The 14,257-nt window shown below is 49.4% G+C and overlaps 1 protein-coding gene across 1 annotated transcript in view; it reads right to left on the reverse strand.

Moving 5' to 3' along the window:
• SLCO2A1 (solute carrier organic anion transporter family member 2A1) overlaps positions 1–14,257 on the reverse strand; it is an 80,282-nt gene that overhangs the window by 41,337 nt on the left and 24,688 nt on the right. The window contains exon 2 of the mRNA XM_055321722.1: positions 1,914–2,051. Within this exon, the coding sequence (XP_055177697.1) occupies positions 1,914–2,051 (138 nt within the window). The remainder of the gene's footprint in view (positions 1–1,913; positions 2,052–14,257) is intronic.

Raw genomic sequence — 14,257 nt, forward strand, 5'->3', positions numbered from 1 at the left:
CCATCAATCTGGAAAGCTCTGAGACTGGGCAGCCTGATACTAATCTGACACTGATTAATAGTGTGCCTAGAACACCATGTTGAGGAGGATTCAGAGTCTGGACTTAGCATGAAAGAGGACTCTGACTACTGATGCCTGCCAGGGTCTTGGGATAGGACTGCAGTGACACAAATGCCAGAGAGGCTGTCTTCCCTCCATGAGTGAGGACAACATGTGCCAGGCGTATTGTTAAAGTCCTAGGCCAACATGAAGAAGGTGCATTCCGTGTGAGGGGTGCTGTGATCAGCGCTGTGTGGGAGCTCGCAGCGCTGCAGGAGCACAACCCACGTGGAGAGGTAGACCGGCCACCGGCGGCACCAGGAAGCCGAAACACGGGTGTGCACACACACATGCATACACACTAAAACACACAGACACAGATGCAGGCAGAGGAAGCAGTGGCTCTGGGAGGGAGTTCAGAGGACAGGGTCTGAGGCCAGTAGAGCTAACTGATGGGCTGCATGTGGGCAGGTATGCGGGTGCCCCAGGTGTGGGAGACAGCCCATGATGCGGAATACGTGCAGAGAGGGGAGGCAAGAGAGATTCTTCTGGCGATGTGTTTGGAGGAGAGCATTTGGAGCAGAGCAGGGCTGTGGACAAGGGAGCAGGGAGGATTGGTCGAAGAGGCGGTTGGGGGTTCAGAGCGGCCATGAGACAGACCCGGGCTCAGATGCTGGCTGCACTGTGTGCGTGTACGTGGCCAGCCTGGATGGGGCACTTAGGCTTTAGATGCAAGTTTCCTCCTCTGGATAACACAGCTAGGCAGAGACATCCCCACTCCTAGGACTGAAAGGGGGATCTGGCACAGGGCAGAGTCTCCTGAGGGCACTGCTGTGTAGGCCATCGAGGGCAAAGGAGTGAAGGGCAAAGAGCGCTTCCAGCTGGGAGCAAGATGGAGGACAGGGAAACTGAAAGGTAGTGGCTGAGGGTGGTGCCAGGAGGCAACCCACCTTCTTTTGCGGCTCCGTCTCAGAAGTTGCCCTGGTGGGGGCCAGGCTCTGGATTACCACATCAGCCTGAATTCCACTAAGTCAAGGAAAGATCTAATTTTGCTCTGGGAGGGGGAGGCCACTGCCTCCACCCCAGAATGGTGGGCCTTGTGGAAAGAGAAGAGAGAAGCCAGGCCAGGGAGACCTGCCTCCTTACCCGGAGCCACTGGTGTTGCAGCCACAATGGAGGGGGCTCTGCTGCCTCCTTGGCCTCTTCCTCCCTGGTTTCCAGTGACTCCTAGCTAGCCCTGTCCTCTGACCTCCCACTCCCAATCTCTGGGGCCACCCGACCTTCCTCTGACCTTGATGAGCAGTCACGGAGGGACATGTGAAACCCACGTTGCTGACAGGTCACAGAGATCTGACCTTGTTTGGGAGTCAGGGCCATTGAGCAGCTCTGGCTGCTGTGATCCTCATAAGACAGGAGCCACCAGGCCTGGGGCCACTTCTCCACCTGCATCCCTGAGACTCATCACCAACCCCCACTCCAGAAACTGAGGATGAGCAGAGGCCACGTACACTTGTGGGCGGCCACAGAACTCAATTAGAGAGACCCAGGGTTTGGCGGCAGATGGCCCTGCATACCTGGGGCGAGCTGCTGCACACCCTCAGCCGTGGTGCCCTCATCCATCAGGTGGGAGGAGTAGAGCACCTGCTCACAGGGCTGCTGTGACTAGGCCCCAAGGTCAGGCCCTGCCAGAGGCTCTTGGCTCAGAGTCTGGTGCAGGGAAGCCTCAGGCAATGTAGCTAGTAGTCCCTAGAACACATTCCCCTCGTGCACAGCCTGGCTCTCCGTTCCCCTGCCCCTCCCAGAGCCCCCAACCAGACCCTGTGATGGGGGGTGGTGCACAAGAGGAGTCTGAGGGACCAGAACCTCCTGCTTACCTCATTCAAGCTGGAGATGAGACCTGAGGAGGAACTGGAGAGGCCAAAGCGCTTCTCGATGGTGGTGAGGCTGCTCTTGAAGTAGGCGCTGTACAGGAGCTGGCACAGCTGCAGGAGGCCATGGCAGAGCACAAACACCTGGGGGAAGACACGCCGGCTGGTGAGGCCTCTGGACTTCCACTGTGGGACCTCCGTGGCAGGAGGTCCACAGCCTGGCCTGTTTCCTCGCCTGTTACTTGGGAACACCTCCATCATGGGATGGTCCTGAGGGTGAAACGGTACCATGGCCACACCGGGGCTCTCCCCGATGGCCTCGCTCGGTGCTGTCCGCCATTGCCTTCATGCCCGCCACTCCTATCGCAGTCAGCATAAATGGCGCCACAAAACCACAGGGCTGGAGAAGCGCCCCCAAGGCAAAGGCCTGACTCTTCAGCCCCACACCCAGGGCACTCAGCACCTTGATTTGCTCTCTCACTGTACCACTGTGCCCTCCCTCTGTGTCCTGGGAGGCCTGGAGGCTACTCTCCAACCGGTCCAGGTTACTCCCAGGGGCATGACACACCCCAAGTCACATTGCTTCACTCTTCTTGACCTGTCCTCCACTTCCCTCTCCACCATCAACACCTATTCTCCGAGGCTCACCTCTAAGGTACCACAATAGGCTCTTAAGCTACCCGGTTTGAGTGGATATCCCCCAGCTTGTCATCACCTCTTATTGGGGGTCCTGGATGGGTGATGGGGCCCTGGGGAAGGCCCCAGGGCATTGTCTCTGCATCCTACCCCACCCCATATGCCTCTCCTGTGGGAATGAGTAAACATGAATGTGAGGTTTGGGTTGATGGGACAGATACAGCTGGGAGGGTGGACAGTGGTTTGTAACATCTGTAGTTGGCTCCAGGCTGAGCGCTGGGATTTCCTGGGTTCTCAGCTGGTGGGTTGGGCCAGAGCAGGCTCAGCACCAGAAGTCCCACATCCCCTGTAAGGTGCCCCTTTCTGGAGATTGCACTTTTCCTTCAGGGATGGGCGGGGCGCCCTGATGTTTCACAGGCTGCCAAAGTTCTTTCCTTAATTGAAGGGCTGGCATCTTAGGACAGCAACTGGGACCCCACCTTCATTTCCGTTTCCTCACACAGCCAAGCCCACCCTCCGTGCAGGGGCCCCTCTCCAGGCTGTGGGATCAGAGCTGACGTTCCCTCTCCTACCTGCTAGGGCAGAGCCTTCAAGAGGCCAGCCTGGGGCTTCTGACAGGGCCCGTCACTGGCTGCCACCCACGCACCATGCTCACGGTCTCCAAATCTGAGGAGGCCATTACACCCACAAAATCACATGCCTCTCCAAATTGTCTCCTGTCTGAGCCTGCGGCCACCCAGCTCCTCACCAGGGACAGAAGGAAGTAGAGGTAGCACTCCCTCCCTGTGTCCCTAGGGAGCCTTTGCTCTGCTTTGCTTCATACATCAGAATTCTTAAGATTTCATGATAAAGGTGTTTTTGAAAGCAGTCTAAGGGCTTTTACAAACAGGGAACTGAAGTCCAGAGAGGGGGATCCAAAGTGCCTGCCTAGCATAATGCATGCAGCTGGCCCATTGGGCTTATGTGCCAGGCCCTCGAGATGCCTGGGGTGAACCAGTTTGGGGCCTGTCTCTCACTTCACAGTGCAACCTTAGCCAGTTCCCGCCCTCTTGGGCCCTTGATTTCCCTGTGAGGTAATTGGGCTGAATTGGTGGTTCTTAACTCAGTTTTGATCCATAATCACCTGGTAGGAGGTGGTGGTGCCTTTGAAATATAGAAGTCAGGCCCAAACCCAGGCCTCCTGAATTAAAATTGGTGGAAGCCCCCTGATTTCTCCTTGGTGTCTCTCATACTTGACGTGCTCTCTGTGTGCCAGTCATGCCCTGCCCCAGGCCCACCTCTCTCCCTGGATTACTGCAGCAATCTCTCACGAGCCTCCTGCCTGCCCCCTCAAAGCCCTCCATCCCACCACCCCAGAGACAACTTTCTCAAACTCAAATGTGAGCAGGCTATCCCCAAATTAACACCGCTCACTGGCCCCCTCACTTCCTATAAGATAAAAGCCAATGCCCTTGGCATGATATTTAAGATGCTACAGATCCCAGACCTTGCGTGCCTCTGGATCCATGCCCTGCTGTGACTGACGTATTTTATGAAGATGGCTAAACCAATATCTTCCATCCCACATGCATCTCTTCCACTGTGACAATGACATTCCTTCATCAGAGGTAGAGTCTCCCTCCCCTTCAATCAGGGCTGATCTTTGTTACTTCCTTCTAATGAAGAGAATGAAGCAGAAGTGATGCTATGTGGCCTCTGAAGATGAGTCCTGACACTGATGGAGGATCCGTCTAGCTTCTTCTCCCTTGGGACCCTTAGAAGCCAGACCTCACATTGTAAGGAAGCCCAATCTTCCCTGCTCATGGAGCGGTCACGTATTGCTGTTCCCGCCAACTCCAGCTAAAGTTTCAATCTGCAACCAGCATCCACTGCCAGACATTACTGAAAGAGCCTCCGGAGGATTCCAGCCCCAGCCTTCATGCCAAATGGGGCAGAAATGAGCTATCCCACCAAGCCTTATATAGATGGCAGATCTGTGAACAAACTGAATGCTGGCATTGTTTGAAGCACAAAGTTTTTGGTTGCTTTGCAATGCAGCACTAGATTGCTTGTAACACCTGCTGCCACAACCTTGCCCTTCAAACTTCACCGAGGTCAAACTACTCAAGTTTCCCACAGCACACATTCATTATCTGTGTCTCTGCTCACAATCTGGACAGAATTATCTCCCCCTTCTTGGTCTGGAAAACTAATTCTTGGCATGTCTTGCCCAGCATGGGGCTCAGTTATGTGTCTAGTTCAAAGTTGCTTCTAAAAACCCCAGTACCCTGTTGCTGCAGAGGCCTCTTGATGGCTTGGCACATGGCTGGCATTAGAGGGAACACCCAGCAGGTGTGAGGGCTGTCATAGCAGCCTGAGAGAATACGAGGTCTGGACCAAACAATGGGCAGTGGGGATGCAGGGAGGCACCTGCAGAGGTTGAACTGATACGGCTGTCACCGATTCAAGGTGGAAGAAAAGGGGCAGAGTTTCCAGCGTCGGGGCCAGGAAGGGGGCAAGGCAATGTGTGGGAGACAGGGGCTCCAGGTGGGGGGCTGTATACAGAGGGGGAGGACAGGAGTTCAGTTTTAGAACACCCGAGTTTCTGCTCATAAAGCTCGGAAAAGACCAGTCTCCCTCTAGCCAAATTAGTAATGAATTAATAGGCGTGACTAACCTCTACCAAATTCCCCAGCAGTCTCATGAGAGGAAGGTGAGGACAGTGGGAGAAAAAAATCTGTCTCATGTCTTTCCTGAAAGGTATGCCTTTGTTCTTTTTCCAATAAATACAGAAATCCCCCGTTTTTTCCCCCTTGATACTAGATATCAGACTCTACCTAGAGCCGGCCGGCACCTTTTCACATCCTATGCCCCCTCACAGAGCCAACTTCATCACCAGCTTTTGGTCACTGCAGCCCTGCAGGTCTGGGTGCTTTATGGGTATCCTGATAAAAGTGCTGGCATATATGCAGGCCTCTCATTCCAATGGATTTAGCAGATGGAGAAGAATGAGAAGATACATGGCTGCAGGGAAGGGAGTGCCAGCAAGGGAAAGATGTAGATGGATGGTTCCAGCAGAGCCTTCTGGCCAGGACCACCCTGAGCTTATGCAGACTGGACCCTGGGACCACCACCCAGGCTGCTTGACCTTACCAAGAACCCACTCCATGGTCAGCATGAGATGAAGCAAGAGATACTTGCAAGAGAAATAGAACATAGGGTTTAAGAAACCATGTGGATGCCCTGGTGGGAGAAGGAAGAAGTTTGCTAGTTGAATTGCCATCACCCTCCACCATCCGTTAGACAACACAGTGCTACGGGTTTGGATAGTTTGGATTCAGAGTCAAACCAGTGTACGTTTCAATCTTGACTCTGCAAGGAATGGCGTGACCCTTGGCTCCTTATCTTACCTCTCTGATAGCAGCTTCCCTGCTAGGAAATAGGAACTCTGATGATTCCTGTTCATGGGGCTGTTGGGAAGCATCCACAGAGGCATGTTTAAGCACCTGGCACCCCCCTGGGCCACAGCGAGTGTCACACATATGAGGGATATTCAGTAAGTGGAGATTTCTCCCACTGCCTCACTTGCCCAAGTAACTGAGCCTCTCTGTTGCTTTCCATCCTCCTGCAGCATGAGAACTCTAGAGCAGAATTTCCCACAAGGTGCCCTGCAGAACACTATTCACTCGAGATGCTTGGAGTTGAAAGCATTCTCAGGAGGAAAAAGTGTGGAAAATTGTGCTTACTATCATCCTGCCTCTTGAATATTCACAAATCATTTTAGCATATTAAAGACTCTGAGAAAAGTCTTTGGTAAAAAACTGCTTAACTGTTTTATCCAACTTTCTCCATACTTCTCCAACCATGGATGCCCCTCCCACCACATACACTTTAACACACACACACACGTGTGTGTGTGTGTGTGTATATATGTATATACACATATATATATGTATATATAACAGATACTAGCACTTTGCAAAATATACTTTAAGGAAGAGCCCATGTCCCTTTTAGAAAGCGGCTTACAGTAGAATCAGCCTTGTGATTTCTTCACAAAACAAAAATAAAATAAAGACATATTATATGGGCCATATTATTGTTCTTAAAATAGCAAACCATGATTTTCTATCCCCTCACTCGACTTTTTTTCTTCTTCATGGTGCTTCCTGCTTCCTAAAATTATATCATTCTCGTTTACCAGCACCTCCCTCCACCAGAGACTGCATGGAGGAATGATGATGAATGGTTTTTAGGGTGCCACTTCCTCATTGCCTGGGACGATGTCCGGTCTGTAGCCGGGCTCACTTGTTGTCAGGTAAATGAATGTGTCTTTAAACACTCTTAACTCATGAGTCCTTGCTCCAGGAACTTGTCCATCAGACCAGCCATTCAGGAAGCTGCAGGTTCATTCCAATGGTCTGTCCTCAGTCATGGATGAATCCAAACCTTCAGTCCTCCCCTAGGTCAGTCCACAGGCCACAAAGGTCACAAGGCACAAAGCTGCATGTGTCTGCTCCCCTGCCCCTCTCATTTACTTGGCTCAATGCTAAATCATTGTTGGTTATTTCTAAACCCAAATTAAAAAGTTCAACATTTGCATTGGTCTGAAGGGGCTTTCTGGGGTGGTAGAAATATTTTAAATTTTGATTGTGGCAGTATTTACACAGGTGCATACATCTGTCAAAACTCATCAATCAATCTGAATACTTTATTATATGTAAGCTATCTTTCAATAGAGTTGATTTAAGGGAAACTAATTTTTAAATAGACTTGCAACCATGAAAGGATTCAAAATAGTGTTCTGAGGCTTTTGAAAGGAATTCCACAGTTTTGATTTTTAGGGGGAGGAAGGAGGGGCAGAGGGGGAAAGGGGGAGGGAGAGAGAGAGAGAGAGAGAGAGAGAGAGAGAGAGAATCTCAAGCAGGTTCCACATCCAGCATGGAAACCAACACAGGGCTCGATCCCAGGACCCTGAGATCATGACTTGAGCTGAAATCAAGAGTTGGACACTTAACCAACTGAGCCCTCCAGGTGCCCCATTTTGTTTTATTAATATTATAAGCACTGGCAGTGTCATTGGAATACATTTATTTATCCAAGGAGCCCACTTTGAAAGGGTCAGAAGCCATGTAAATGGCTAAGTTTGTGTGGTGTGCCAATATAAACAGCTAGTGTGTAAAACTGTACATGTCTTTAGGCACATCTTGTAGAAGGAAGCTCGAGGAAAAGGCTAAGGCAGGAGATGGCAGGGTTTGGCAGGCAGGAAGCTCTAAGACCCAAATGCTTACACCCATAGCTTCATTCCTCCTCTCAACCCTAACAAACATGAAGAGGAAGCTTGGAGAGGAGGCAACTGGGGACACTGGGGTGGTCATGAAGATCTTTCTCCTAATGAAGAGAACTCTTTTTGCTACCTGTGCCAAAGAGCTGCTAAAGGCTGATGAGATGCTGCGAGGCCAAGTGAAGGTTCAGAGTGGGGCCCGGGGCTCCAGCCAAGCTTGAAGATGTAAGTAATACAGCCATAAAGGGTGAACCAGAAGGACAAGGAGGGAAACCTCTGCGGCTCAGGATGAGTGAGACAGGGTCAAAGTACAGCCAAGACGTGGTGTCCTTTATCTGTTCATTACCCTCTTTTCCAAACTAAGTGTTAGGGCTATGATCTGAGGCATCCACTCATTTATTATAGGGACATTGGGTAGAAGTTCTAAAATGTGTAAGAAATTGCTACCTGTTTGATCACTGACTCTGCTGTCAACCACTTCTGATTTTGTCCACACATATTCTGGGGAAGGCAAAACTCTAAATTCACTTGATGCCTGACGTCCACCAAGATGGGATATCTCTGAGATAATTTAGTACACTGAGGGAGCCTAAGAGTGGGAAGAAAACCATCAGGAGCAGGAAGTGGGGCCTGATTGAGACATAGGCTGTGACCTCCCAGTTTGAACAACTGCTTTGCTCCACAAGTGGCAGCTGCCAGCAATCTAAATGGAACTATTTTTTGGAAGAAGGAAGGAAGGGAGGTGGGGGTGGGAGGGAGGGAGGAAGGGAGGGGAGAGAAGGAAGGGAGGGGAGAGAAGGAAGGGAGGGGAGAGAAGAAAGAGAGGGAAGGAAAACCAGGATGAGGGAGGGAGGGAGGGAGGGAGGGAGGGAAGGAGGGAGGGAGGGAGGAGAAAGAAAAGAAGAGCATAGTAAGACCTTATTTTCACTTTCGCCAGCAATTTGGGGAGAGTTCAGGGGTGTGCTGAGGGCCACTCTACAGTTCTCTGAGTTAGGGAGGAGACCCCACGGTGCCACTTGCTTTTGTTCTTCCAACCTCTGGGAGTCAAAATCTGGCCCCAGAGTCCATTCTGTTGCTCCCGTCCCTATGCTGGAGCCCCAGACAGGCTCACACATCTCTCAGGAAGCACCAGAACTGCACAGCCATGCTGACAACCCGATGGGGTTTGAGCAACACTAGGCAATCAGAAACCCCTTTTCACAGTCAGCTGGAATCCCTCCTATGTAATCATAAATCCATTTACATTTCTTTTCTCTTTTTCATTTTCCCCCTTCATTTTGAATCAATGTATTTTTTTTAAATTTTTATTTATTTATGATAGTCACACACACAGAGAGAGAGAGAGGCAGAGACACAGGCAGAGGGAGAAGCAGGCTCCATGCACCGGGAGCCCGACGTGGGATTCGATCCCGGGTCTCCAGGATCGCGCCCTGGGCCAAAGGCAGGAGCCAAACCGCTGCGCCACCCAGGGATCCCTGAATCAATGTATTATGTGCACATGTTTTAAAAAATCAAGTAACACAGAAGGGCTTAGAATGCCGAGGCCCAGGCCTGCACTCAGCTCAAGCCCACCACCAGTGCAGCAGCTCAGGGACAGCCACCTCTGGGTTGAGCTTTTCCAAGGATTATCTCCACACATATCAAAATAACACGCTTGTTCTGCAGTTTCCTGATGTGTCACTTCAGACTGCAAGCCATTATAGGGGAGAACTTGTATCACTTGTTCTCGCATCTCCCACCCCTCTCCCTGCTCCTCCCAACTTGTAATGGTTCTATGCATATTTGCGTTAATACTGGATCACTTCACTCTGTGACAAGCCAGCTGGGAGCCAGAAGGAACAGGGCCTCCCTTCCCAGTGCACACCCATGCTAGCTGATGGTTCCTCAGCTCATGGAGAAGGTTATCTATGCTTCCCAGGGGTAAAGGGATTGCTTTATATTAACCCCTTGGGGTTCAGCCCCACTTCTCATTTCTGTCTCTGCCACATCTCCTTGTTCTAAATCTGTTGCTCTCTAGGGCCATGCCCAGTCCAACGGCTACACACACTGTAGGCCCCATGCATGCACGCCCATGAGAGCGGTCCTTCCTTGGTCCTTCGACATTCCCAACCACCTCCATCTTGCTAAAATTATTGCAACTATTCATCCATTCATAATCTCTTTCCCTTTTCCCCTCTTTTTTCTGTGACTGGCTTTCACCATTCTTTCATTCATTACTCTCATTATAATGAAGGTGATGGAGATGAGGGGAGAAAAATGTGTGCAGTCTGCCATCTTGAATCATAAACCCAATGTCTTTCCTGATGCTAGTCTAGCAAGCAAAGTGATAATTCCGTGCCCACTTTTCTAATGGGGAAAAGAATAGTATACACTTGTCAGTCAGTGGACTAAATAGTCAAACCAAAACGTGTACTCAGGTCTTTCTCTACAACTCTCTTCCATGACCTCCCTATTACACTCATCCATTCTGAAACCTCATTTATTTGACCAGAATCTTCCAAAGTGGTTGGTGTGTCTCCAACAGAAGGCAGATGGCCAGAGACCAGTGCTGCCTCTGAGTGTTGCCCATCTCCACTTGTATATGTGTCTTTCAGTGTCTCTACCCTCATAGCCCATTGTCAGTCCTGGCTGGCAGTTCACCACATGGGAAAGACCTAGGAGGTGAGACTCTGGCCAAAAGAGGCCATAGTGCAAATGCAGACAAAGAAGGCCACCCAGAAGGGTAACTCCTGGCTGTTTCCTAGGGACTTGAGAGATGTAGACATCTGAAAGGGGAGGAGGATGTCTGAGTTAGTTCCTCTGAGGCCCACCTGGGAGGCCCCTCAGAGCTGGATGGGTGACAGGGATCTTTTTCCCTGTCCTGACAAAAGAAAGATAAGGAAGCAAAGCAAGGACTCAGATGTGAAAGGCCCCCTTCACCAATTGGCTTGCTTACCCCTTCTATACCTTCTCCAGGGTGTGGCTTTGGATCTAAACCATGGTCCCATGGCCCCAAAGGGGAATGTCTCTTTCAAGAAGTGATTCAGGAAATCAAATATTTTCCCATGCAGGAAGAATGTCTGAACAAGATAAAGCTCAGAGATTCAAAACAGTGTTGGGACAAAGTTGGTGGTATTTGTAGTGGCAATAATAAAAGGTATCTTTAGTATTATTATGAACTGGAAAAAGCCTCTGATATGACAGGGTCCTGGGAGCCCTTGGAAGAATAAAAATCAGGATAATCTAAAAAAACAAAAAACAAAACAAAACAAACAAAAAAAAACCCCATGATTTCCACTACAGCTTCTTTCTTCCTTAAGAGGGAAGTAGCCAGGCTGGAGAATTCAACTGGAGTCTTGCCTGGGAGAGGAGACCAGTCAAGCCAGGCCCCTGACCAGTTTCTCCAGTGCCCCCTTGTCAGCCTCTACTGTCCACAGAGAAGCCTTACTGTATAGCAGGGTTCTTCTAATATAACCGAGAAAGGCCTGTGAGAGCTGCTTCAGGGAGGATGGAGACACAGTGGAGGCCAGGAGGCCATAGGAAACCACAGCAGGCACAGAGGAGCATCACGTCCAAGTGGACCCTCTCCCATTTCCAAACTGCCTGGTGGGTCCTGGCTCCCAGAGGTGGGAACCAGGTCCCCAGGGAATTGAATTAGATAAGATCTTCTGGCTACTTTTTGGTTTAGTCTATTTAGCTTAGATAAAAATCTCACCTGAAGACCTCTATGTAAGATAAAATTAGAATGGTTACTGAAAGTCCCAACCTGCATAATTCTTTTAGTTTTTGTTACTATTTTGTGTTTTGTATTTAATATTATTATGAGTTAGAAAAGGCCTTTGATAAAGTCAGAGTCCTAGGGGCCTTGCAAGTATATAGGTCAAAACCATCCTGCCATTGTGGCATCCTTGTCTGAAGGGACACAGGGCACAGAAAAGGAGGTATGTGAGCCCTCTAGCTCATAACATTGGTGATCCACAAACACTTTGGACTGTGGTTGTTTAGGCTTTTTTCCTGTCTGTCCCTCAACTCCAGGGAGGGAGAAGGCAGGTGGCTGAATTGATCTGATAGCATTTGTGAGGGAAGATAAAATGAAGAACAGTGGGTAAGAGACTGCCTGGGATGATAAGGACCTGCAGCCTGGGCTTTAGAAATCATAGATTAAAAAGAAAAGTCTAGAAGAGATGAAACATGAGCATATGAGACTAAATTAATTTATCAGATTAGCTAGGAGCATGGTACTCAAGTGTTCTCAGAAAAATAAAAACTTTGAAACAAACCTATCATTGACATCTATGTGAATATATGTCCAAATTCTTCCCCAGAAATTATTTTTTTTTAATATAGATAAGCTTGGGATGTCTGGGTAGCTCAGCGGTTGAGCATCTGCCTTTGGCTCAAGTCGCGATCCTGGGGTCCTGGGATCAGGTTCCACATGGGGCTCCCTGCAGGGAGCTTCTCCCTCTGCCTATGTCTTTGCCTCTCTCTGTGTCTCTCATGAATAAATAAGTAAAATCTTAAAAAAAAAAAAAAAAAGAAAGAAAGAAAAGAAAACCTTTCCTTCATGGAATACAAGTGCCATTTGTCTTCTTCAGAGGTTGGCACACGAGTTATTTGTTAGATTGACATAAGGCACCATTAGGGAAACTGCTTTGAATCCGCTTATGGCAGGAAAAGAACATTCAGGCTGTATTAACAAGGAGGCTTCACCACATTTTATATTCTTCCTATTTTTTGTAGTAACAAGATAAGTTGTTAATATTTTCCCCTCACTTCCCTGAAGGGTTTGAAGATTAAACCCTCAAGGAAGAGGAAGCTAGTTTTTCAGAGAGAGAGAGAAAAAGGGGGCACCGGGGATACGGTATCAGAAGAGCTCAGCACCCTGAGAGCTGATCCCCAGGAAGCTGGCCAGGAGGAAGGCTGGCCTGTGGCCATGGGGAAGCTCCAAGGGGCTATTTTCTTCACATCATCTTTTTGTTTATTTATTTTGTCTTTCCCCATTTGTCAGCCTTGGTCACCCTGTATCTTTTGCATCTGGCTATCTGGCACATAATAAATGTCCAACAAATATTTGCTTCATTAAGTTAATCTTCCTACGACCCTGAAAGGTAGGTATGATTCCTTTTGTTTATGGATGAGGAAATGGAAGGTCAGGGAAGCTTACACAATTGTCTCATATCACAAAGCTGGTGAATGATAGCAGCCATTTGACACCAAATCAGGCCATCATCCTGCTGCCCAATTTTATGAGAATTTGGGGGAAGGAGGCATCCCCAAAATTGTTTGTATCAAGACTGACAGCTATTGGGGCACCTGGGTGACTCAGTCGGTTAAGAGTCTGACTACTGATTTCGGCTCAGGTCATGATTTCAGGGTCATGAGATTCAGCCCCACGTCGCGTCGGGCTCCTTGTTCTGCTTGGGGTTCTCTCCCTCTGCCCCTCCCCCATCATGAGTGCTCTCTCTCAAATAAATAAATCTTTTTAAAAAGGGGAGGGGGCACCTGGTGGCTCAGTCAGTTAAGTGTCAGCCATTGGCTCTGGTCATAATCCCAGAGTCTTGGGATCAGCCCCAAATCAGGCTCCCTGCTCAATGGGAAGTTTGCTTCTCTCTCTGACCCTTACCCCACTCCTTCGCTCTCCTTCAAATCAATCAATCAATCAATCTTCAAAAAAAAAAGATTACTGGCTATATAATTGCCAATCCAGTGGCCGCCAAAGGTGGCTTTACCTAAGTTCTGCAGCATTCGACACATTTGGTTTCCCTCACCTTTATGATGTTACTTGCCATCCCAGTGCTCTTGCTTTCTGCCCCTCTGTCCCTTCTTAGAAATGCATGGGGGAGCCCTTTTCTGGCTCCCCACCTGATGAGAATGTTCTCCATCTTCGGCCCCTTTGCTCATCTTCCTACACATGCTGGCCCTGGGCACCCCACACACCCCTGCGCAGGCCCACCCTGGACTCACACTGAAGCCTCCTGCTGCCACTGGAGGGTAGACGCCCCTCCTCCAGCCTGGGCCATGCAGTGAACTGCATTCCACACACTGCAGCTTTGACTCTCTGCCAGGATCTGAAATTCATGCCCCAAACCATGATCTTACCCTGCATCATCTCCTCTTCTCAGTTTCAGTTCTTGCCCTGGGACTTCAACTTCCAAACCAAGACTCAGATCCACACCCTGCTCTCCAACTCCACCGCCACCCTCTATCCAGTCACTGTCAGATCCCACCTGGCCATGGTCACAGGTTCCCACCCTTCTCCTAAACCCACTCCTTCCTCCTTCCAATCTGTTGGTTGGCCAGTAGTAATCTTCTAAGAAACTTTAAGTATAACATTCACACAAAAAAGGCATAAGTCACAGAGTGTGGCTTGATAAAATTTCAGAAACTGAGGACCCTTAAGGAACCAGTATCAGATCAAAGAACAGAACGTGCCTTGGTTCCCAGAAGCCCCTTGTGCCCTTCTCAGCCACTC

Source organism: Nyctereutes procyonoides, unplaced genomic scaffold (assembly GCF_905146905.1).
Source record: "Nyctereutes procyonoides isolate TBG_1078 unplaced genomic scaffold, NYPRO_anot_genome, whole genome shotgun sequence".
Lineage (NCBI taxonomy): Eukaryota > Metazoa > Chordata > Mammalia > Carnivora > Canidae > Nyctereutes > Nyctereutes procyonoides.